The sequence below is a fragment of the Cydia strobilella genome, chromosome 12 (genome assembly GCF_947568885.1).
Source record: "Cydia strobilella chromosome 12, ilCydStro3.1, whole genome shotgun sequence".
Classification (NCBI taxonomy): domain Eukaryota; kingdom Metazoa; phylum Arthropoda; class Insecta; order Lepidoptera; family Tortricidae; genus Cydia; species Cydia strobilella.
This window is the reverse complement of record NC_086052.1, coordinates 12,276,418-12,304,111: the sequence shown is the minus strand read 5'-3', so window position 1 is coordinate 12,304,111 and position 27,694 is coordinate 12,276,418. Positions and strand designations below refer to the sequence as shown.

The following is a 27,694-nucleotide window of genomic DNA, read 5'->3' as shown; positions in this document are numbered from 1 at the left end:
TCCATACATGTATTGGCGCGAGCGAGACGCACGATATCTAAATGGCATCATTCAGACATCAATCTTATGTCAGTGTATATACGTATTCGATTTGGCCTCGTAGTTTATATTGCATGTATAATAGGGTACTAAATAGGTACTTATTTACTACGCAGCATGTTTTCACTGTGGATCTTTGAAATTCCTAAAACTAACGGTATTATACTGCAGCAGCTGGCTCTTCTGAAATTTGCTGGCCTTAGGTTGGGACCAGGGGCTCATTGAGTAATAAGAATGGATTTTGTATACCTAAGCCGGAAATAAATATTAAGCATTCTATTTTTCACTTGATAGAAAAAAAAATCTGTTTGAGTTTTAAATTCGACTGAATAGTGTAGTGTAGGTACAAATTTAATTGAAATGCGCTAAAGCTAATTGATATTGTGGACGTATAATATTAGAATGAACCCGTGTGCCGTCAGGCTGCAGGCCGACGTGTGACGCCGCCCGAGCCCGAGCCCGAGCCAGCGGCACCAGCCGCTTCCAATCCGGAAGTTATAAATTTGCTTAAACTTGTTTGAGTTGCGAATTTGCGCGATGTTTGTCCGGACGTGCGGGTCCATTTAGTCCCTAAACCAACCCGCAACTTCCTACCGCCAATAACTAACAAAGATTCTGTGATAACGTTATCACAGGCTACGCCAAAGCTGTTATTGCCATTGATTGCAGATAAATAATCTCAAGATGACCAGTATAAGTGTAACCTTGAGATCCGTTATATTTATGCGTATTTAGAGATCAGATGTCACTGGTTCTTTTGAAGCTAAGTGCTCGGTGATCGGGAACGCTGGGCCAGCACGCTGCGACCGCTACGATGGCTGCCTTAATCCCTTTACCACTCGCACAACTTTCAACAACTGTGAACTCTGGTCTACTTGCACAGATCAATAACTACACTGTACGTAATTTTTAAAACCTTCATTAGTTATTAATTAAAAAAACCGGCCAAGTGCGAGTCGGACTCGCGCACGAAGGGTTTCGTACCATTACGCAAAAAACGGCAAAAAAAATCACGTTTGTTGTATGGGAGCCCCACTTAAATATTTATTTTATTCTGTTTTTAGTATTTATTGTTTAGCATCTGTGAAATTTTCAACTGCTATCACGGTTCATGAGATACGACTTGGTGACGGACAGACAGACAGACACCGGAGTCTTGGTAATGGTCCCGTTTTTACCCATTGGGTACGGAACCCTAAAAATACTGTTTAAATAATTTAAATACTTACAAATTCTCTAAAATTTCGATCCATTGTTAAAAATAAATAGTGCAGAGGGAAGTATTAGCAAAATAATACAAGCATGTCATATGGTGTGATTTACATTAAAGGATTGGTGAATAAACTTCTCCGAAAAATCAAATATAATATTACAAAGGAAAGGATGATTTCCCTTCGGAGGAAACCGCGAACATAAAATTATAACTGAAGAAAAGTTTCATAGTAACGCTTTAGTGAGTTGATCTAGGATTATCGCTCAAAAGGTAGTTGATGAACTGCCGGCAAGTTCAAAGCCTCAATAGAACTCGTGTGATCCAGATTAATACCTACCTTGGATTGCGTTTACCTTCTTTCGCAACGATGTAATAAAATTCAGCTTAAGTGCAAAAGAACTCGAAGGCAGACGCTTTTATAGAAATTCGCGTTAAAATTGCTGCCATTCATGTTAAATATTTTTTGAGAAATGATAAAGGCTTCCATGGCTTTTAAGTAGAAGGAGCGTTTGGATTTCCTCTAAAGCATTTCCTTTGTTGAAAGAAGATAAAGTGAAGAATAGTTTCTAATCTAATGTAACATTAAAGGATCAAGTTGACACTCGGCGCGGCAGTTCATTCCAGATGTACTGAAAGTTAAGTCCGACTAGTTGCAGCGGCCGGCGGCGGCGGCGGCGGAGCGCAGCGTCCGAAAACAATCCCAACTGCGTTAATCACTTATTTAGGTCCGGGGGCATTCCCGCCCGAGTATTTCTAATGAACGCCGGGAATGCTGGGGAATCGTAATGAACCGTGCGAATTTAGGTTCTGTCCACTTGCACTGTGGACTTTAAAACCTAATCCAAATTAGGATCGAGGAAAAGTAAAAGTATTGATACTTCTGGCAACATTTGCCTAAAATAGAGTCTAAGTTCTTACCGTAGATCCACATATCCACCCCAAAGATACCGCATTCGTGACTCATCTGGCTGTCTATCATTTGTCACCATACCTGTCACGCTCTAACAAGTGCGTAAGTGCGAAAGTGACGCATGATATGACAAGTGACAAAAACGCGACCATGATACCGCTGCTGTTTACTGCATGTTGTTACGTTAGACATACGGAATTTAAAGATTTTAAATTTAAAATAGCATTGATTGTCAAGCTTGAGTCGATTGCTCATAAAACCTCTTCACAGTAACATGTATAAGCGCAGTTCTTCTCGCGTACCTATGATATACAGGGTGGCTAAAAAATATGTGCATTCCCGTTGCCAGGGAGGTTTAGGGATTATACTGAGCAAATTTTACTATGGGACCAACCCCGAATTCGTGAAAAAAAATTGGCTGTTTCATACATTTTGACTGGTCCATTTTCTATGGGAGGGAAAAAAAATTTTTTTCGCGATTTCGTGGTTTGTTCCATAGTAAAAGTTGCTTAGTATAATCCCAAAACCTCCTTGGCAACGGGAATGCACTTATTTTTTTAGCCAGCCTGTTGTTGCGGTATCATCTTTTCCTGGCATCGCTGGGTGCTCTGGTAGGTGGCAAGAGGTGTTCTGCTGCGGGATGTAATTCCGCTTGGTTCCGCAGGATATCTGACGGAAGGCCTGCCACTAATCCACTAGTTATTTCCGCTATCAATTGATGTGGTGTCGCCGAGAACACGTGATGTTTGTCTTTGTTTACTTTTATTACTTTTAATAATAAAACATAATAATGCACTTAACAGTCTTTCTTATTGGCACCTACCCTAAAGATGTCTAATCGGCAATGGCTTAGTGTTGCCTCGGTTTTGTTTTTCAAATAAATAAAAAGTTTTAAATGTTGTAGTTTTAACTATAAAACACATTTTATAACAAGTTTCACCTTACAAACAATTTACAGTACCGTTTAAGACAGGATCCCCTTCTAGTGTACCTAACCTACAACTTCTATTCTCTAGCATGGCACTTTAATTCAAGACAAACGCTTTTAGCGTCCGACTAAGGGCTGTAAAAATAACTTGACTTGAGTCGCAGGAGTGCGGGTCAAACAGACCCGCTGTCACAGCGTAAGGGTTATTGGATGGATAAACTGAGAGCATTTATTTAGCTGCCATTACGAACGCTGTTTAACTCTATTGCTAAATTATATATGAATTCGATTGCAGAAACGATTTCTTATTTAAATCATTATCAGCCTACATATGTCCCAGGCCTCCTCTCATTATACTTACTAGAGGGTTTGGGATAGTCCTCACGCGCTTTTGCTTATTTTTTAATAAGATAAGCGCGAATGTATGCTTTTATGAACGAAGCGTAAAATAAAATAGTTTTCAGAAATTAGTAGGTACTACTTAAATAATTCAGGCATACTCGTAATGTTCAAACTCAAACTTGAGATTTTATGATATAATTTGTTATTGAATCTGTATTGTAGTTATGACATATTAGTAATATAATTGTAATTTTGTCATTTTAGTAATACCAAGTAATACGCTAGATTTAAGTGCACTAGAATATTAGTTTTAAGTACTCTAAATGCGTACCGTTGCATGCTTTCTGTTAATATTTAGGTACTTTAAATTTTGCATGCCAGTTTCTGGTGGAATGTGTGTGAGCACGATATATTTTATACCATCTCTTGTACTACATTTTAAAGCGGAATAAAGATATTCTATTCTATTCTATTCTGTTCCAGATTTAAAAACCTTATAGTATTTTATAAGTTGGAAAATTCGGGCATCGGAGCGCCCCCTAATCTACGTGAAACGGAAAAACTGCACGAATATTCATAAAGCCTAACATCGCTTCCGGCAGTTATCGCGCGCACGGCGCAACGAACGCCTCACCTCACCTCACCTCACTGTCATTCCCGTTGCGTACCAGATAACCTAGCATAAGTGTGACCCCGACTTCCGTAAAAAATAGCGTAACCGGAGATAACACTTGCCTGCTGGCTATACGCTCGGGAAGCTATGGCCATAACAGGCCTCGTCTCGCCTCAAACGTCGCCTTGCTATCTAAAGGATGAACAAAATCGCAAGCTTTCCAACATTTTTAAAGGAGTTTCAACACTATACATATTGCAGCACTTTCAAAATACTGTCTGGTAACTTCTTTCCCTACCACGATTTTCAATCGAGTATCGATGGTCCATGTTCAAGTTTGTTTGACTATGTACCTACAAAAACTTTTTAGGAAAGTTTTTGAGAGCTTAAAATACTTCGTAAACACTGCCCTGGTAATTGATTTTTAAAACACAAACTCGTTAATCAATTAATCGATTTGGTTTTGGTAGGTGCGTACCTAGTGTATCGGTAATATAATATTTAAGGTAAGTGGATTAAGCCAGCAGTTTTTTTGAAAAATCGTAGTGTATTTTAGATAGATCATAATACGATTGCCAAAAAAATATGAAAAGCAATCTTGATGCATTCTCTAGTAACTTCATCGATTCGAAACCTGATTACACAACTTTTGTACAATAGAAATAAATCACGAACATAGGTTTAAAACGCACTATACACAACTACACTACACAAAACTAACTACTACACTACTACGACTACGTTTACTATATAAAACTATTTTTACACAAAAGCTTAAAAGTTTAATGTGAAAATTGCTTCTAAAAATGCGTAATGTTACTTTTGCGAATTTATTCTGTTACCTTTATATGTATACCGACGTTTCGACACAGGTTTCACTGGTCGTAGTCGCGGCCAACTGACGGTGACGTCCTAGCAAAATGTCACAACAGAGATATAGCACGATCAGATTAGGACTAACCTCGAAATCTCTTCCAAAGTTATGAAATTTGGTATGTATGTTAATAAAAGGTCTCTTTTTCATGTCCACAGTATTTGACATTTGGGGACCTCGAGGAATCGCAGCCATCTTGGAAAATGTGTACCATCCTGGAGAAATTTGCGGTTTACTCTAAGTCTACGTTCTCTGTGAAAATATGGTGTAAAGCAACATTAAAGCTTATTAATTTCTACACAAAAAAGTCCTAGATATCTTTGCGGAAAAATACATCTTGTTATAGAAAATAATTGCTGAATCCAGACTTAGCGCTTATACACTTTCAGGGGATATTCTCTTAATAGGAAACTCGGAGGAATATGAATTCGACTTTTGTCTATACATTTGTACACGTTGTACCCCAATATCAACATTTTACTCGACTGCGACTTAAACAGAAAGTAGGGTTATGGGTTTAAATACTGATAATCAGTACACCCTGTGGCTCAGGATACTGGACGGATTTTTGAAAATGACATATCGGTAGATTCCTCTTGCTCTGCACAACCTGTTTACACTTGTTTTTTTAATGAAAAATCAATATGGCCGCCTTGAGAGGACGCCGAATATAAAATCATATTTTTATTTCTAGCGCCTAAACTATGTAGTCGATTTCAATAAAATAGACATCAGTTGATCCATATTAGGTACACGAGTGCTATGCAATACAAATTTACTAAAATAAACGAAGGAAAAATGTTTAGGACTAAACAATGTGATAACAAAAACAGATTTTAGGTCTTAAATGGGGTTTAAACAATAGTGACAGTAATGAAATTTGACACCTACAATTTCAGGGATCCCCGTTTGCGTGTCATACATTTGGAGCTTCGGAGACCACGGGGATCAAACGCCATCTTGAAAAATATGTCTTTTTTGGTTTTTCTTTTTTCTCGGAAAATTTGGGATTAATGTGAATACTGTGTATGGCAAAACAAAAGCTTATTAAGTTCTACACAAAAAAGGTATAAAACACCATGTCCTTAAAACGGAGCTTTCTTCTAGAAATATGGCTCAGAAATCAAAAGGTTATACAGGTTATACTTAATCATCTACTTAAATTTTATTTTAAGACGAGTCAGAAAAAAATACTTGTATAATTTTTCAACCAATTTTTGGCACACAAAAACATTATCTACCCAACCACGAAAAAATATTGTGTGGAAACTTATAAGCTTCTGAGCCCTATTTCTAGAAAAAGGCTTCGTTTTCGGGACATGGTTTTGTATACTTTTTTAGTGTGGAATTTAATAAGCTTTCGTTTTGCCATACACAGTATTTACATTAACCCAAATTTTCTGAGAAAAAAAGAAAAACCAAAAAAGATACTTTTCAAGATGGCGTTTGATCCCAATTTTATGACACGCAAACACGATCCCTGAAATTATAGGTGTCAAATTTCATTACTGTCACTTTTGGTTAAACCCCATTTAAGACCTAAAATCTGTTTTTGCTATCACATTTTTCCTTCGTTTATTTTAGTAAATTTGTATTGCATAGCACTCGTGTCCCAATTATGGATCTACTGATGCCTATTTTATTGAAATCCACTCCATAGTTTAGGCGCTAGAAGTAAAAATATGATTTTATATTCGGCGTCCTTTCAAGGCGGCTGTATTGATTTTTCATTAATAAAACAGATGTAAACAGGTTGTGAAGGGCAAGAGGAATCTACCAATATGTCGTTTTAAAAAATCCGTCCAGTATCCTGCGCTACAGGGTGTACTGATTTTCAGTATTTAAACCCATAACCCTACTTTCTGTTTAAGTTGCAGTACTCGCAGTCGAGTAAAATGTTGATATTGGGGTATAACGTGTACAAATGTACAGACAAAAGTGGAATTCATAGACCTCAAAGTTTCCTATTAAGAGAATATCCCCTGAAAGGGTATAAGCGTTAAATCTGGATTCAGCAATTATTTTCTATAACAAGATGTATTTTTTCCGAAAAGATATCTAGGACTTTTTTGTGTATAATTTAATAAGCTTTAATGTTGCCTTACACCATATTTTCATAGAGAACGTAGATTTAGAGTAAAACGCAAATTTCTCCAGGATGGTACACATTTTCCAGGATGGTTGCGATTCCTCGAGGTCCCCAAATGTCAAATAGTGTGGACATGAAAAAGATACTTTTAATTAAAATACATACCAAATTTCATAACTTTGGAAGAGATTGCGAGGTTAGTCCTAATCCGATTGTGCTAATAATAACATGATTTAATATGTGTTCAAAACGCGAAAGTAAAAAATGTTATATGTTATTTTTGATCGAAATCATCCAGATACTATTTATTATTATATTTGCGATCCTCGGCACGCACGGCTGTCCGCTTAGTGCTCATCAAGCTGCGTTCGGACAACTCGAGCAAGGACCTGAACCTGAACTCACTGCACTTACAGTACAGCAAATGACAAATTCAACACACGGGCCAATTCGAACAATGATCTAGACATCAACTAGATATCCACTAGATATGAAACAGAAACGATAACGAGATATTTAAGAAAGTCATGTCAAATTTGACATTTCCGCGATTCCGAATGTCCTCTTAAACGATCTCTTTAAGATTTGCTTAAGATATTACTTAGACATCCAATGGATATCTAATGGATATCCCAAAACATCACAATAATTGTAGCGTGAAATGACAATTGGTTTCTCGAATCGAACTGCAAAAGTTAAGTAGTTGAGAACTAAACTATAACGTATCTATTAGATTTCGTATTGTTCTCCTATCTATATAGTAGGTAATTATCACGTTGTTCGAATTGACCGGTAAAAATGTTAGGTTAGGAAAACCTATTGTCATTTTTATAGTTTCTGTTTCTTTCCAAACCTAAACTAGCTAAATATATCGACAAATTGGGGTGATAAATATGAATAGAAACGAATTTAAACAACGGTTTGGCAGCTGCAAGTCATTCGACCAAATGTGGTCGATATTTTATGATGCAATCGTTTATGGAATGGAGGGCGCGGTAGGAGGAAAGAAATTAGTTAGAAATGCTCCAACATGTGTTAATTAGTTTATTATGTTTGCGCTATAAGTTTTATCAAAAAAGATTATAATTATTTAAGATAAAACTAGACTTACCTTTACCTAGGCCAATCAAATTAATTTTTTTGAATAATTAATTTCCTTCAAGCTGTAAATCGTTTTAATACCTTCATTTGTAGGGCCTAAATGCGAGTAATCTGCATCGAGTAGTGATAAATTTTTGCTCTTTTCAGTTTTTCCTCGTAGCTCGAATCATGATAAAAGATAATATCTGAGGATCCGAAAGGTACCTAACATGAATTCGTAGTCAAAGTTGTAAAAAATGGCTGCCATGTTGAATTTCATTATTTTTTGTATGATCATGTTAAAATCCGAAAACGTCTTTTAACCCGTGTATAAACCGTCAAACCTTGCTGATAATGCCATTCTAATTGATGGTGGGTTCCTTCTACATCGGGTGGTTTGGCAATCCAAGGAATAATGTATCTCTCTCTGCTCCCAAAATTCATGCACACCTCCTGGGATTGCGCCAACTCGGATTACACGCATTTAGGACCAAATGAAGGTATCAAAACGATTTCCAGATTAGATCTAATTTGATTGACGGTGACTACTGGAAGTATTTTGATATGCTGGCTACCTTCGTATTTAGGTATACAGTCAAAGAATTTAATTTCCTACCCATTTTGTACTCATCATTCGCTTGCCCTTGTCCCATTCGGACAGGGCACGGCATGTCTTTTTCTTACATACCTCTCTGTTGCCCGTCATCTCATCATTCACTTGCGTTCGTTTCATATCATCTCTCACTCAGTCCTTTTCCTCAGTTTTCCTTTCCTCGTATCTCTATTCATTCGTAATAGGTACCTTTCTCGTCACATGACTGTCATCCCTCCGCATCACATGCGCGTATTTATTTTTTACCTATAATTTGCCTTTACTTTTTCTGTTATGGGTGCAACTTGCAGGCTTCCTCATTCCTTATCCTATCCATTCTCGTCACGCCACACATCCATCTTAACATTCTCATTTCCGCTACATGCAATTACTTTTCATCCATCACCTTTAGGGCCTAACACTGATCTATACATGACGACAGGTCTTACGATTGTTTTATAAATTTTACCCTTTAACCGAAGAGGCATTCGGGTGCCGCATATGGTTCTAATCCGGTTTTTCACGTCACGGTCAATATCGCCATCACACTGTACGATAAAGTTAAAATAAATAATTCTCTATTTGCTGTTGTCATTAAGCTAGTCATGAATACTTTAAGATAGTTTGTCAATTACTTTGGTTTAGTTTACATCTAGATAGGTATTAGTATCAGTAGATATTAAATGGTTTTGATTAAAAATACCCAAATGAAAGTGATAGCAACTGTATATGTGCAGCCGCGGCAGCAGCAGTTTCTAGTTTCCAATTACATGTCTTTCAGTTTAGCCAACTAATATAAAAGTTCCCCGCGTGTATCTAAGTACTTCTTCAATGCACCCTGCAGGGCTCTTGTAATTTGAAACTTTCATGACTATAAAGATTTCATACCTAGAACGTTTAATATTTTTGTAAGAGTAGTTATCCTAATCTACTTCTAAATAATATATTAAATATGTATATAACACATACCTATGAATAGGTTTAATCTGTGTAAGTTTACCGTACATATACATATACTCCGACCGTATATAATCAATACGAACAACTTAATAGATACAGGGACAAGTGTTTGCCATTTAAAGACATAACTATAGAGTGAAAATAGGATCTTCACATTTAGAATATCAAATATTCTAGATAAACATAAAGAAAGACTATGAACTTTAACTACTAGAATTAAAGTAGAATTTTACAAACGTACATACCCATTATTCTTTATGTATTTTGACTGATTCTATTTGAATTTGACAGAAGCCCTCCATATTTAAGGTTAATAAGGTCTACTGTCCTTAAAATTTTGTATGAAATTATTATATTATAGCCATAATGAATTAAGTAGGTATTGTATCCGTGATGTTCAAAAACAAAAAGTCGTATGCTTATTTTATAGACTATGAACTAAGTACTAGGAATAAAGTAGAATTTTACTAATGCTGTAATGCATCACGCGACATGCTAAAGACAGCCCAAAAAATTTGGGGCGATAGAATAAAAGTTTCACTTTAATAAGATTAAGTTTGTATTTACTTATAGCCTTACTCGTAGTAACGTTTAGTTGATATGTGTTAGAATCATATAACACAATCGTTTTAGGTCGAATCAGATTACTTAGTCGTCTAGTTCGTTCGTTAAAATGTGTGATTTTAATTGAATACTCCTTGTTTTGGATAGAAAATCTTTTTATTCCACCCATGTGACAGCGCGTTGCTACTCGAGCCTCGTGTCGCGCGTGTGCGTAGCATTTATTAAACGACTAACAACATTTTCGGTGCGGATTTTTCAGCCATATCGGGTTATCAGGGTAAAAATCTCGATTTCCGGCCCACCCGTTTCCCATACAACACAGGTATGAATAGCCTAGTGCTAACGCTGATCGCCGATGCAATCATGCCACTGAAAAATCGTTTCAATTTGGTAGCTGAGCTCGCGCGGAAAATGCCCGCACGTAGCGAGAATGCCTTTATCGTCATAACAACGTTACTCTCGACTTAATTCCGCCTCTAGCACTCGAACGCCGCTGCGGCGTCTACCGACCAGATTTGCTCATTTCTCTGCTCAACGCGATTATGCGTTCATACTGCCCCGGTCAAAGATTTAATCGATTATTACAAAACATATGTTTTCAATTTTCAACCTATTACATCTCACTTCTGGATGGACTATAAGAAATGGTCTAAGTTGATTGAATGCAAGTTGGATTAATACTTTATAATACTTTACTAATGTCCAGGTTTTTTTCACGATATTACGTAAGAAAATTTCTGAGATAGTTTTGATGTGAGCCAGAATTCGAAATTACAAGTAACCGGTTTCAATATCGTATGCACAAACACCACTCTAATACCATATATTCGGTACTATATTTCCTAATTATCTCGATGCCCTTAATCGGCCGGGGCTACAAGTGCAATCATCACAAACTCCATAAACATGGCTAAGTGAACAGCGTTTGATCCGTATGTATGTACACAAGGCGATAGAGGCGTTGTCTGGAAATCCTCTCAAATCCCCGAGGAGCATCAATGCTTCCTCACAATGGAGCACGTGAGATCCGCCGGCCGACAGCCGACATTCAAAGGAGCTATTATCGAAGGAGCAGCGATAAAGGTCAATTAGGATTCAGCGTAGGTATGTCTTAGCGGACCATGGCGGCTCGTCAAGTGTCTTAATGCTCGTGTTTGTTAGTCATTTCGACTCGTTACTTATTCATAACCTATATTAACATTAGTAACTACAGTTAAACCTGCACAGTAAATAAACAAAAACACGCCTTACGCGTAATAAATGAAAGTAATAGATAAATTTATTAACGTACTTACTCGTACATAGACATGTGTGCCAAATGCAAAAAAAAGGTACGTAGTTAAGAATTGTAATTGCAATAACAAGTGTAAAGTTGTTATGCAAAAGGGTGAAGATTACTGGACGTGGCCGGGCAGGAACTAGGGAGTCGTGGAGATAGGCGAGTATTAACACGAGTAAAGTCTTGTATAGTAATCTTGGTTTATTCATAATACCTAACCTTTTATATACGTAGATTGTCGCTGATACAAGCAAAATGCGTTTATACCGCAGTAAACCAAAACGTTACTGTGCTAATTATGGAAAGTGGACATTTAACACATTACACCTCCCACGAAAGTTCCTCTCACCGCCGGGGTGGCAGAAAAAAATTTTAAACGCATGTTACTTGTTTACAATTTTTTTTGAAATAATATTATTTATCGTGAAGAATTAGTTATTAATATCTTTTACTACGAAAACAATATCATTTACTGCGAAAAACAATATCCTTTGCTAAGGAGAACAATATTATTTACTACGAAAAAGCAATATCCTTTACTAAGAAAATAATATTTTTTACTAAGTAATTACAATATCCTGTATTAAGAAAAACAGTAGTGTTAGTGTCGTAGCCCTTAAATCCAAAAAATAAAAATGTGTAAAAATTATCAAAAGTAAATTTGTAAGATGTACTCTATTTGTTTGCGCTTTATTAATAATAAAAAGAAATGTAAGAGTTTAATTGTTATGGAATGTATCGAATTTCATTCATCTCTTATTAACAACAAATAATATTCAACAAATATTCTACTACTAGCGGCACTGTCTCCCGGCCTAGTTAAGTTTTCTGTCGACGTGCGCACAACTTGTGGCACGCGCTGTAAATTCCAAAATAGTTAATTGGGACAATTACTTGTTAAACATCGGTACTTCTTCTAAATCACTAAAAAAATAAAGCCGTATTAAGACAGAGTTCTAAGCTCTTAGGAGCTTGCGTCATGGGAATGGTTACCCAGGGCATGGTGATCCTATAAATCAACAATGGGCTACGCTCCCGTGCGTACGCTTAACTCACATATCTCATCTTTCCATAATGAGCCATAATGTAATGTCTTCATTGGGAACTCAACCGGGAATCGAACCCGAGGGCATGGTCACCCTAAAAATACAAAAATACTGGCATATCAGTGCTCACTCTCGGTTTGCCTGTACCTAGAGTCACAAATACATTAAGACAACAAAAGGTCTCCTACAACTTTCATCGAGGATACGGTAGTTCTCACCATGATCAAATACGAAGGACTAGCGCTAGCAATAAGGTCACATCGTATAAATGTGCCTATAACTTCTTTAAATCTCTAACTGTGTAACGTACTGTAAACCTTGCTCAAAAAAAAACATTAAGTATTAACTTCAACATTTTTAAACGAAATAAAGAATTGAACTTCCACTGTATGTCAGATGATCAGTCCGACATGTAGCTAAAGTATTCATCATTAATAATTAATCATCACTAGGAATTAATTTAACTAAAGTATAAAATCTTCTAAGTGTGGGTATCAAGGGTGGGTGGGTAAGTCCTAAGGGTCTCCGGCAAGCTCGGTTCTCCATACAAACGTAGTTCCGCTCTCATTTTAAAACGACTAGCTAGATTGCTCTGAAACTGTACTCAATAGGATAAGGTATATCTATGTCTGTAATTAGTTTATGTAGCTTCAGATACCATAGTTAAAAAAATACAGCGAATTTAAGTTTTATACAAAACTTGTTTTTGCTCTATTTTATTTGTTTTATAAACTGGAGCTATATAAACAAATTTCAGACCTAGATATACCTCATGTCATTGTAATTGTGCAAAGTTTCATTACAATCCAGCACGTAGTTTTAAAATGAGAGCGGAACTACGTTTGTATGGGAAGGTGAAATTCGGCCGAGCTTGCCGGGGACTCTATTGTGATACGTAAATTAGTCCGTTTTCTTTAAGTAACAAGCATGTAGTGTTTGCCTAAACTGTAAACTAACAATGTGTCTGAAATAACCTACTACAATACAAAACAATACCATTCAATCTACATGTAAATATCGTAATTCATCCATATATGTACCTACTACAAAAAGGAAGACGTAGTCGGTACTATTGGAATAATGAAATATGTAGTTGTAGCAATTTCATATATCGGCACCAAAACCTCAACAGTGACTTGATGAATAAATAACTATACCCATCATTTGGGCTGGGCACACAACGCCAATCAGAAACTAACTTTAACCTCTTGAACCCCTCTATCACACGAAAACTTTCTTGACTGACGCGTCGTAATAGACTTGCTGTCATCAAATTCACGGCGGGAAGTTTTAAATCCTTTTACAGGACCGAAGCAGACTGCCGTTGAAATGCCGGGCGAGCCGAGCATCAATGGGTATTGCCCATTTAACTACGACGAAGTATGAGATGAAAGTAGTACGCATTCGTCTTATAGGTTGTGAGGCGTGGCTAGGCGTAGTAAACGGCGTCTGATGCGTGATGCGGGCGCGGGGGCTTAAAGCAGTGCATTATTGCAGGAGACGACGACACGTGAATGTGATAAAGGTCAATCAGCTTGAGTGGAATCTGTGGAATTGTCATACGGGTTACTGAGATATATCGTCAATGCAGTATTTACCATAAGTAGAACAAACTGTATAACAGCCGAATCTCATTATTTTCTACAAAATATCAATCAGTTGGCAGTCACGTTTTCAAAACCCACCACATATTTTGTTACTTCAACTATGCATTTACTCATATACCCTACAACTCAAATTCTTGTCTAGTTTTTTCCGATAACAAAATAAATAACATAAGTAAATAAACTGATAATGTATCCAAACTTAATTACTAAATAAGCATATTAAATAGGCTCTCTAGATAGGTATATAAATCGACAATGCTTCGTGCAATTTGGTTGGTGCATGTAAAATTTTAAGATGTAATGTAGCGTACATAAGTTATTTTAATGGTTCGCTGACAGATTATTTCAGCAAAATTAAATTTTAGCTCGTTGGACACAGACCATAAAGCTCGTGCTTACAAATCTCTTTGTTACGACATCGTAACGAGATTATGTCCGTTTCGTTGTGAAGACATCCCGTGATGTCGTGACATCGCATGTTTTATTATTTCGCGCTATAAACGCAATGCCCATCCGCCCCGGCCCGTTGCTAAATTATGCAGAAACATTTTAATGTATCGGACTCGCATCGTGACGGTTTACGACCGACTATGACGAAACTTATTTATTGGGAATAAAGATATTCATTAACTCATGCGGGCGTCACCGCGCGCGCAGTACGCTCTGTTGTAAGACTTGTAAGCACTTATATATATCACATATCACGTGCCTACAACATATCACATAAATGTTGTAGGCACGTATTGTGAGATTTCGATTTCATACACGATACAAAGCTATGTAGGAAGGTACGCGTGTTTATTTTTTCTGGTTATATCGATGGCAAGTGGTCGCTAGGAGACTTGACCCAGCGGCCCCAGCGCCATTACAATGCGCCTACAGCGGGTCACGTGCTCACGTGGCCGGCGAGCGCGGCGCGCGGCGCTCACGTTGACCAACAACCCCCAACTCCAACTTCGACCCACAACTCGCTTTATATGCTTTCATTAGCCAATAAACTCGTTCAAAACATCTTGACAAAGTGCTTGGAAATCCAACCAAAAACTTCATAAATTTCAGTAGAGACCGCCGGCACGTGAATCGAGAATACATACAGTTACCTAAAGGGAAATTATAACCTTGCTATACAACCTTGTTTCCTTATAAAATTTTATTAGCATTTTTCAGGCTTCACGAGTTCTTCTAAAGGCACTTTATTTTGAATTAATGGGTAGTTATATTTAAATACGTTGTTAAACGCACTTACGTTTATTATCATTTTTATGACAGGCCGTCGGTGGATATGAATATCATTATCAAGCATGCGATGCGGACAGCATGCGTGGACATGATTATCAGACAATCAGTGTAATGGGGTGTAAGGTAGGCATACATCGGGGCTGCGCTTGAAGGACGCTGTCGACCAAGTGGGCGGTCGACTGACAATGCCCTATTGTGCGGACATCTACTGTTATATTTAAACCCTGCGCCATACACTGCAATACATTTTAACGAAAAGCATTATCGTTCGCTACATCGCTGTAATACTTACTATAAAAAGCCTGTTTATCGACTCCGGTAGTCATTATTTCACGTTGACAAAACAACATTGAAATGTGGTTGCAATTTCATCCAAGGCTTGCAATTAACAGTGCGCTGATATAGTGCCGCGGACGGCGAACCATGTTAATATGGCAATAATAAATTTGGAGCGGTTTCATCCGCCAGCGGGATGTCCTGGGGCCCAGCCTATTAAAAACGCTGAATTATATTCCCTTTATCGTTTTATCAAGTGTAATTGTGTCGCGTAACCCATGGTGGCGTAATGAAACAAAACGTTACAAAATATTAACGAACTCAGACTAGATAATTACATAGGTAATTATCTAGTCTGAGTTCGTTACTTACCAACTTCTATATACTTATAGAAGTACACATTAACATGTACACATGTGTGTGCGATATTTTAACAGCGATATATCATGAAACTGATTGAATGCAATACCAGCAAACCAGCATCACCGAATATCCGATTTCTATTCGCGGCTAGTTGGCTTTATCCACCAATATTTCACAACAGGTACTGAATAGCAAAAGTTGAGATTATAAAATTCAATTTAATCTTTCGTTAACCAATACAATAGACAAGGCAAATACTGGCAAGTACTCTTGGCTTAATAGTCTATCCATCTGTAGCTTTGAAATTAAAACTGCGTGCAGAACTAATGAGCTCTCTCTGTGTACATGACAACGCATAAATCCCGTGTAATAAACGCAACCAGCGTTAAATAGGGCGGAGTCACTCAAATTGTCCACAATGCGATTATTCCATTACTCCGGAGCCCGGCGACCGCAGCTCGCAGTGCGGGCCACGTGCGCCGTGCTTCACCAAAGCTCTGACAAACATCTACGCCGTGTACCGCGCAACTAATGACCCCTGATTAGTGAGACTGGCTCCACGTAAACCGATGAGCCTTGTAAACATTGTTATTCAATGTACGACGCTTAGCTTATGTATGATTTTGTCTCCTGAATAATCCTGTATTATCCTTAGTATAGGTATCTTTCACTTTTATATGTAGTTGGATGTAATGGGAATCTAGTAGGTATTACGTACCTTCCTGTATTCCTATGTTGGGAATCTGGGAAAGAGAGTTCGGTAATTAGGTATATTTAAAATGATCTGGCCTAGTTCCCCTTTGAGTTGGAAGGTCAGATGGCAGTCGCTTTTGTAAAAACTAGCACTGGTTGCTTTCGTAACAATTCCTGGAATTCGATTGCCGAGCAGATCCCAAGGAATATGATGATGAGAATAACTTAAGACAATACTGGCAATAGAAAAACTTATGAGTATTGATAGAATTTTTACCTACGCTAGAAAAAGTAACGAAGTTGAATTTACAATTTCTTGAGCAAATGGCATCTTTTTCACATACTATATTTATTTACAATTCAATACTAACTTGTACCTATAGTTAGTTACTTGTTGTTGAAGAAGCATTAACTCTCTAAAAACTTCATATTGCGGTATACATTAATTTAAAACGTGACTTGAATAAGTATCCAATGAAATCCGAAGTGCTTGCCTACTTTTCCAATGGGATTATAAGGATATAAAACACCGTCTGGAACTGAAAATGTTCCCGCTACTACAAGTTTCCAAGCTCACCCTCGGTCTCAATAAATATATTTTACAGATCTTCATTTGACACTGTAAAACGACATAATTATGTAAGCTGATATTTTGTCATCTACCATTTGCTTCTTGTGACGAGGGGAAGCACCCATTTCTCGAGAGATAAATTATATTGTTATAATCTAGATACTTATCACATTTTAAGACTATCCTCAAACATTCAATTAATAAAGGTAGTTATTAGAAAAAATAACAGCAGACGACCAAGTTTTAATAAGTTATTTTAATAAGTTACTAAAATAACTGCTGGCTAAAATAAAAATGTACCTATGGCAACCGACTTCCAGTCAAATCTGGAGATAATGCTTACCGATAGGTCTAGGCGCTTTAATAATCCAAATTGGTTTACACGTGTCAATAATCTTTGTACCGTTTTATTTTTCTAACAGAATCTTTAGTTCTAACAGAAATGGGGCCGTTCAAGTTTTACTTTTATTATCACTTGTAAACACAAGATTAACGAATGTTTTTCCCTTGTCTCCAGCCTGTCGTCGACACGTCGCCCTGCCGCGCTGAGCGCGTATGGCACGCGCAGCGTCCTAGCGCGCGCCCTCGACGTGTGGGAGCAGGCCTCACGACTCACCTTCACGGAGATCAACTCCGACGACGCTGACATCGTCGTGTCCTTTGCTAGGTAAGTGTTCCATTTACAACTATTACTAATCTGCGATCAAATCTAAGTGTACCTAAGTATCTACGACATATTTTATTTAAAAAACCGGCCAAGTGCGAGTCGGACTCACGCACCGAGAATTCCGTACTATTTAGTATTTGTTGTTATAGCGGCAACAGAAATACATCATCTGTGAAATTTTCAACTGTCTAGCTATCACGGTTCATGAGATACAGCCTGGTGACAGACGGACAGACGGATAGACGGACAGACGGACGGACAGACGGACAGCGGAATCTTAGTAATAGGGTCCCGTTTTCACCCTTTGGGTACGGAACCCTAAAAATTAGCGTCTGAACTCTCACCGTAATGAAAATCAGGAATAAAAGACACATAACAAGTATAACAACCACTCGTAAAAAAGTAACACCTATCAGTAACTGTTTCGGATCTCTTATTGCTAGGTCCATACTGCGTATATTTGGTGTGAACTGAAATTATTTATACAAAAAAACTTTTTCTAGCATTGTTTCGTAGGTATTAGACAAAAATTATAGCATGAAATCCAGACCAATTAGACTAATTAGTAATTAACCAGCAATTATCCATATTTCAATATCTATTATTAATAGGTATATTCCGTCCGTTGATAATATTTTCAGTTATCCAACAGGGACTGCACTTAAACGTTTTAACAATAACACTTCATGGGTTCAATCAACATTCGTAATACGTCATTCAATGCGGTAGAGTGACCATGATTAAATTACAGATCAGAGCGAACAGAAAGTGGTCGGCCGCTCCGACTGGCCGATGCGTTAGTGCACTGCATATCTAATAAACCGCAGTGGATCTGTGCTTAATAATACCCCTATAAGTAGTACTACAGTTCAAATTATTTGCCTATAAAATAGATAAATAATATTATGCGGCAATCTAACATAAATCAATCTAACCGCACAGTATATTTCACTAAATTAAAAAGACCAACGCGCTTGTCGTGTTTATCATATAAATATTTTCACTTTTACAGCCAGGGTTATTATTACCGACTTACCTCTAGGATGAACTCGCACAAACATTGCAATATCTTGTATCATAAATGTATTTTCATACATCATAACATTGTTTAATTTTTGTGTCTGGTAGCCCAAAAACAACAACCGTTACAAAGCCGATTCCAATCCTGAACGTATAGTGACAACTTGCAGTGTTACCGGTGTGGTGTCGTGCTGAAAGGATTAGGCTAAAGATGTGTCAGTGGCCTCCGTAATTGGATACACCTCTCGTCCAAGGCTTAAGAGGCAGATTATGCCGGGCCCCGGGACCAGATGGAGCTCCTGTTAAAATTTGGACGGTGACGCATCATTTTCAATTCAGTGCGTGGGATGTTTCGCTCGGCATTCTATTCAGTTTCATTGAAATGTACGTGACTCGCAAAATCCGCTTTCGGTCTTATCTATTGGAAAAACGTGCACGAGTAAATAATGATTAAAACAAGGTTACATTTATACAACAATTGAAACACTGTTAAAATTAGGCACGTAGCTTATGTTAAGGGGCCCACTTACTATCAGTCCGCTGACGATATTGGCCTGTCAGTTAGAACAAAAAATGGGAAGTTCCGAACAACTGACAAGCCGATATCGTCCGGCGGACTCATAGTCAGTGGGCCCCTTTAGGTAACGTTTTAAGGCTTTTGTTTTTTGTTCGAAAGTTGACACTTGAGACCCGTCCTTTGACCATTGATCAATATATAGTTTTAATAACTAAATATTAGCTAAAATTTAAATATATCATTTAAAAATAACTTTGCTTATTATAAATCTAAGTCTACTTGTGTAAATGATTTATTTTATAAGTATCAACACAAATTTTATCGATCTAAGTATAATAGAGCGATAATGAGAACGCGCGATTAGAGTTCGCCCGCGCCCTAAGCCCTGACAAATGACGGAGCGTCCCCGACAGCGGTCGCATATCGAATGAGCGACGGCCAAAGTTTCGCTTATTAAATCGCCGTAGACGACGATATGAGAAAGTCGAGCGACAAAAAGCGCCGCGCGGACATATTGCGACCGCCATATTGCGGCCAGCTTCAAAACTTGCAGCGCTAACTTCACTGTGGTCTTGCATATTTTTCCTTTTTCTACAGTATCGAAAACGAGCAGCTCTGGATAAGTTGTGGTCACGTGCTAAGTTTAAACTTATTAGTTAGCTTACAATGAATTCATTAGAATTGGATTCACGTAATTTTAAAACAGCATGAACAGCAGACTACGCGTCAAAAGTATCGTATTTAATCGCCTTAACAAAACGGGGTATGTCTCTATATGTAGAACAATTAGATTATTACATATACTTTTGAATGCGAACAATATATAGAGATATACCTCTATTTTGAAAAGAATTCCAGGGTAGCAGATGCTATTGATGCTGACAGTACTAAATTTACCTACCTACAAACGGACTTTAGTGATCTGCTCTAAATCAAATTCACTTTTTAAAGTTTTAAAATAGCGAAATAGATATCTATTCACAATACAGTCGAATTCAAAAACGTAAAAAACTATACAAATAACTTTCGGTAGGTAGGGAATACTTTCCTCAGGTAAACTCTCTTGCCAAATGTTAATAGGCATTATCCTCTGCCTCGGAAACCGTAGTAACGCCGCTACGCACGGGCTGCAGGTGCTACGCCACGCGTAGCTCTCGTAGCAACGCTCACTGGTACTCGTACAATCACAGCACAATAAAAATTTAACTTGAAGGTAGTGTGATGACGATGAGCGTATAGTAACTCAAAAGAGCACCGAAAAATCGGCCAAGTGCGTGTCAGACCACGCATAATAGAGGGTTCCGTACCTTCATACAATACAAAACGCTGAAATAATTTTCGTGGAATGTTAATTAAGCTTTATTCTCAGTTAATTATTTTCAAACTATTTGCATGCCTGGTTCGAAAGTTAGAGGGCGGTACATGATATTTTTGACTCTCGGAGCGATTTTTTTCTATAATAATTCACTGAATTAAACAGACGGACATGACGAAACTGTGTGATTACGCCATTTTGTCCCACTGAAACGGGTAGTTTATTTTAGTAATTTCCACTTAAAGCCTCTAATTTTCATTTCTCGTATGTTAATTTATCAAAAACTAAGACGTATAAAATACAGTTTTCAGTCGATAACTAGACTGACAGAGTCGAGACCACGTCGAGACTGACTGAGACATGTACATGAGACAGGTATTGTACGTTTCTAATAGGATAAATTGTTATTGTAATAATATTGGGCGTTTATCGAGTATGCTAACGCGACTTCATGAACCGATGGTGCAAGAATTAAGGTATTTCTACAATATTGTTAACAGGGTTCTGATATGTTCGCATAAACCGCGGACACGTTGATTATCGCCTCCATAGATTATAGACGCGACGCGTAAATGCGACGCGATTCACCTGCGATGGATTTTACGCAGCCGTTAACTTATACAACACACTATAAAACTCTTCCGCGTGCGATATTCAGGAGCTTCCGATAGCTACTCTGATATGTACCCTGCTTGATACATACCTGTGTGCGTTTCAGATTCATGTACAGTGAAACTGGTTAGCATTTGGTTACAAATAATTCAAATAGATAACATATTAATATACATTACAAATAAAAAAAATCTACCAAAAATTATCGGTTTTCAGATAGTCTAAAAATGTAGATAATAACTTTATTACTTTGATTGTACACGAGTGTAAGAAACTAGTGTATCTACTACTTTGTCTACACAACTACACTGGAGGGCTTCGTCACTTTTTCTTTAATATATGACATCTATTACAGTTTTTACACAAATTTTATTTTTTATTACCGTATAATTTTAGCTAAATTATTTATGTATTAAATGTAGACTTTAAATATGTACTTGACATTTTGACACTTGACATTATGACATTTTCAACCAAAAGGTACCACATTGTCGGTTGTCAATAAGGTTGATTTCAAATTGAAGCTATGTGAAAAAAAATAGCGCCTTATTGACTAGCGACAATAAGTATCCTCTTGATTGAAAATGGCACTTTAAGTATGGGGTTTCGTCACTCAGTTAACCTAGCTAGTTGTAAATTAAGTTATTAAAACTAGCATTTCATTTTCTAAAATACCAATTCTGGACTACAGGGGCCCATTTCTCGAACGGTATTAGTCTAATATTATTAGTGTGTTGCCATGGCAACCCATACGACTTGATAGTCCGTGAACTAATAATATTAGTCTAATACCGTTCGAGAAATGGGCCCCAGAACAGAAAATCATTTAACACGAACTGGATTTAATCGAACTAAAAGAACATTGAATGATGTAACACAATTATTTAACAAGGTGCTATATCAATTTCGGCCTCACGAAATCCGTACAGCAGTCCATCATCACTGCATCGCGCGGATCGCGCCGACACAGCGCACGACCATTATATGCGTCTACGAGATTTATTGCTCTCATAAACTGTAATATTACCCAAGTAATAAAGGATACGTACAACTTAACTGCGTTCTCCAACTCGCTGGTGATGTAAGTGCAATTACTGCTATAGCGAGTACTCAGCGAGACTATAGCAATAATGGCAATAAATCAACGCGTGACTATATGTATTATATAGGTATTAGGTAAGATTATAGTGAATTTTGAATTTTGTATATTGACATTATGGAAAATCCGTTTACCCAATTTGATGTGTAATAATGTTAACCATAGCTATGCCCCTTCTTTTTCCATAATAGGGACTACTTTTGTAAGGAGAAGCGGTCGTTCGCTATCCTCTTAGGTACCTATACCTACCTACTATTAATTTTTACACACAAAAAAATACGGAAAATACGAGGTATGGATTCCTCAAGACGTCTAAATGCATCTGAGGGGCTAGCGAACGAAACGGTAATGTCTCTCTGTCGTACTAATATGGAAGAGTGATAGGGAGACATTACTTCGCCCTCCGATCAGTTGCTTAGTTCCTAATACTAAATACCCAAAATCGAATTAACTAAAGGATGTGAGTACCTATTACTTATTTTAACGATGGAAGCTCTGTCTTCCCTTCCTTCTTTATTTAACTAAACCTTCAATGAATAAAAGTAAATTATTTATGTTTTGGGTATTTGTAGACGAGCTGAATTCCGTATAGCTCCGCCTTATTTAGCCCCAAGGGCCGCTGGTTTTAAATTAGGTTTTAAATTTCTCAAATTAGGTAAATATTGTCAATCTTGAAAATACTCTAAATTAGTCCGCTTCATTGATAACATAATTTAAGTCCTCTACGAATCGAACGTCTATAGGCGCTTCATGCTCAAAATGCCCGAGTGCAACTGTAACATTATTCACCCTATCGTATCCACCTGATAGCACAACTTCCGCACAAAACTCGATACTCGGGCTCGGTTAATATGGCGTGAATTATACACAGACCGGTCTTTTCGTTGTTTTGCGTCGCTAAAAATGATTAGATGGGTAGTGGAGTGCCGCGCCGGGCTCCAGGGACGCAAGTTTGATTGCTCCAGCGCCATCGGCTAACTGTTGTTTGTAGGGAAATGAATATATTACTACTCTGCCATTGTTCTCTGCCATTGAAACTTAATGGCAACAACTTTAATAACACAATCCTATATTGCATCATTTTTAGTTTTAAACTCAAAAAGTTTCCACTACATTAGATTGTTATTAGTTGGATCAATTCTAGTACGGTACCTATATTAATAATTACATATTTTTCCGTAGCTGTTTCGTGTTCCCTTTATCTGTACATTTATTGTATCTGTGACAGGAGTGTTTTGTTTTGTGTTTCCAGAGGCCAGCATGGCGACGCGTACGCGTTCGACGGGCGCGGCTCGATCCTGGCGCACGCGTTCTTCCCGGGCAGCGGCCACGGCGGCGACGCGCACTTTGACGACGACGAGCTGTGGCTGCTGCAGCCCAAGAACGAGGATGAGGAAGGTAATTTATACAAAAGAAATAACTTGTCGTAGATATTAAGACACAACCTTTAAATATATAACACATAAATACAATGTTACGGCAAGAAATTCCCCTGGCTCTCGAATATTAACAACTGTTTTAGGCTGTTTCAAACTACCCGCCCTAAAACAAAATTTAATCAGTACTTACATAAAAAGTAGGCACAGCATACAGCCACGAAAGTTTCACTTAATTAGAATTGCGCCGGTAGTTCCATGAAAAGTTAACGCGTTGTATCGTTCGGAAATGAGAATGTCGCGGTCAGCGATGTTTGACATGCAAATGGCGGGGCGAGGCGGCGAGCGCTAGTTCGCACCTTCGCGTTTACACAATACTATGGAGCCTATATACCCTAAATGCGACAATATGAATATACGCTGGAGATAAGTACCTACCTACTTAGGTCGTGGGTCCACCAGAAATATGTAAAACCTCCACACAGTTCCCAATCGAGTTCCACCTATGTTTAAGCTAGGCTATGAAAATCTAATACTAAGTGTAATGTTCCAGTTTCAAGTCACCTGATGCCATGTTATTACTGACAGATTTTAATACATGTTACTCCGACAGCAATGAACAAGTTTCTACCACAGGGGATACCTTAGCATAAATCGATACTCTATTTACTAGTTTTCTCATCTATACGACCGTTATCGCGTCATACTGATTTACTCCGAAAGTCCGAACCTCAGAGCGATCAAACATTGTAGCAACGTGTGATACCTAGTTCGAGCGAGTTTCCTACTATCACCATTTTCGATCGCTCTTTATCGCGCAGTGCTGTTTAAATGCCTAAATATATGTCGAAAATTTAATTGATTGTATTTAATTATACTCAGCAACATTGTTACAGTAATTGTACCTAGGTATATAAAATATTAAGACATGTTGCCGCTTAATTGTAATAGGCAATGAAATATTTTAGATATTATACCTAGGTACTTAGTTGCCGACATAGGCCTACATTTTGGATTAGATTAAAATAGTGTTAATTTGACTGGAGAGTGGACACTGCAAACATCACCCAGCACTCCCAGCAGGCGGCCCCACCGTGCACCGCAGCCGCGCAAATATGCGTTCTGCGATTACCATGTGCGCACACGCGATAATTTACTGCAATGAACAACGGCCAGCGCCGGATTGTGGCCGCCCGCCCATGTGGAAATATCCACCTTTGGCTCGCGTTTTCTGAACTTGACATTTTAGCCAGACAGGTAGCCCGCGCCGATTCGTTAAAATTTCAACGGTGTAATGCATTTTTATGCATTCGATTTAACCCTTTGAACGCTAAAGCTTTTATCAATTTTCGCTCAACACCTAAGGGAGAATTATTGTATAATATTTCTTGCACAATAGAATGTACCTGATATATATTTGTTCGTCGAAGTCATACACATATTTTAACTTAAAAACTATCAAGCGCATATCCAATACGTTTTTGATATCGCTATGGAATCTAAGCCGCCTGGAATATACAAGTGAGGATTTAATGCATTAGCATATTCTTAGTCATAATATTGTCTTCGGTTACCGCGATAGTTACTCATGAAATAAAACTATGAAAACGGATTATATCGCGTATATTGAATTTATAATACATCCCGACGTTTCGAACTCTTTACAGCGTTCGTGGTCAACGGGTGTCACCCGTTGACCACGAACGCTGTAAAGAGTTCGAAACGTCGGGATGTATTATAAATTCAATATACGCGATATAATCCGTTTTCATAGTTTTATTTCATATTCTTAGTCAGTTAATGATACCATTAAACAGATCTACCTAAATATTATGATTATAAATTTATTATAGACAAATAAAAAAGATTTTATGAAATTGACAGATATAGGTGCATACTTTTCTTAAGTAAAAACATTGTTTTCAGGGACCTCGCTATTTGCGGTGGCCGCGCACGAGTTCGGGCACTCGCTGGGGCTTAGCCACAGCGCCGTGAAGGGCGCGCTCATGTTCCCGTGGTACCAGGGCATCCAGCCCAACTTCGTGCTACCGGCCGACGACAGGAATGGCATTCAACAAATGTATGGTGAGTATAACTCTAAAAAAATCAATTTATCGATTCTTAATAGACCCCTGGCCATTTTAGCTCCACCCTAATCCATATTTGTTTTTTTATATACCACGTGATCACGATATATAAATGTACCTTCACAATATACCTATTTATTATAAAAAAAAGTCGTGTAGACTTTGCATGACTACAAAAGCCGCCGCTACAGACACATTGCTAACTACAACAGTAGAAAATTCTGCTACGTGCTACGATGTGCTATGTGCTACGCCGTATAGTTCAGAGACTCAAATGGTTTAACCATCTAATTGCAAGACATATATGCTAGACAGCTGCAATAAACTTAAAACACCCGTTACTACCTACGTACCTACTATTGGAGTTAACATCAGGGTTGTTAAAATTTTATCGCGTCTTGTCTTTCTTCAGGTCCAAAAGAAAAGAGAGTATGGGGAAAAATACCTAACTGGACACCACCTAGGAGAACACCACCAACGACTACAACAACTACCACTACTACAACTAGAAGGCCACATCATCATCACCCCCACCACAACCCTAATTGGCCTCACCACCATCCCCAAAATCCTACATTCCCTACTTACTACCCCGAGAAACCACAGCGACCTTACATACCAGAGCGGCCTCATCGGAATTCGAGCGAGGAGTACCCGCAGCGCCCGCACCCGCGTCCGCGCCCTACTCCCCCGGCTACCCGCCCGACCAGCTACCGACCCCGCTACCCTACCACACGACCCGAATACCCTACTTATCCAAGACAGAACCCGACTCGACCGTATCCGAACAAACCGGCGTATCATCCTGAAAAACCTACGGCGAAGCCGATGCCTTCCGACAAACCCGATACATGCGACACCAGCTATGACGCCGTAGCCCTTATACGTGGAGAACTGTTCATATTCAAGAATAGGGTAAGTACTAGCTCCATTCAACATGTCATACAGTATGCACGTCGGGCCAGAAATCCACACATATGGTTCAAGTGAAATATTAGCCAATTCGATTGCAATTATTTTTTTATAAATAGAACTCATCATCTTTTCCATTCATTAAAAACATCACGAAAAATATACTCATTAATCAATTCTTTTGTTTTATCATAATCATTTACTTTGTTTTATTTTAGTACCATTGGAGGATAGGAGCTCATGGCCGATACAAAGAATATCCCATTGAAATTTCAAGAATGTGGACAGCATTACCGAGAGATCTAACTCATGTTGATGCAGTCTACGAGAGACCAGATAAGAAAATTGCTTTTTTTATCGGTAAGTAGATAAAACTGTTCACAGACAAACAAAAAGAAGATATTTTAATTGAATTGTTTTATTCTTTGTAATCAGGGGCGTATTTACCCTAGGGCCAAGGGGGCCATGGCCCGGGGCAGCAGGCTGCGGGGGGCGGCGCAGGCCGCCGCTGCCTTTCAGTTGCTTTCAGTTTTGGGTGCCTCAGTGGCGCCCCATTTTTTTTGAGGTGTTACTGGTACTAGACATAATTTAATTTAAAGTAAGTAACTACTTATTTGTTGTCTACTTCCAGTAGATATTACAATTTTTACAGTGCGTTTGCGCCCATTTGCCTTCTACCTTCTTTACCCACGTCGGATTGTCGTCGAGTTCTCATGATGTCGCCCTGTAACGTCGCTCTTCACATCGCCTTAAGGCTCCAGATGCTTTTTAGCGCTGCATGCTTGACGGCATAAACGCCGTGAGCGACGTC

At 38.2% G+C, this 27,694-nt stretch overlaps 1 protein-coding gene across 2 annotated transcripts in view; it reads left to right on the top strand.

Annotated features, from left to right (window-relative positions):
* The window catches only part of LOC134746178 (matrix metalloproteinase-2), a 218,673-nt gene that overhangs the window by 187,043 nt on the left and 3,936 nt on the right, over positions 1-27,694 (top strand). For both annotated transcript variants that reach the window (XM_063680494.1, XM_063680495.1), the window contains exons 5-9: positions 17,796-17,945; positions 23,761-23,906; positions 25,811-25,969; positions 26,384-26,886; positions 27,102-27,243. In XM_063680494.1, the coding sequence (XP_063536564.1) occupies positions 17,796-17,945; positions 23,761-23,906; positions 25,811-25,969; positions 26,384-26,886; positions 27,102-27,243 (1,100 nt within the window). The remainder of the gene's footprint in view (positions 1-17,795; positions 17,946-23,760; positions 23,907-25,810; positions 25,970-26,383; positions 26,887-27,101; positions 27,244-27,694) is intronic.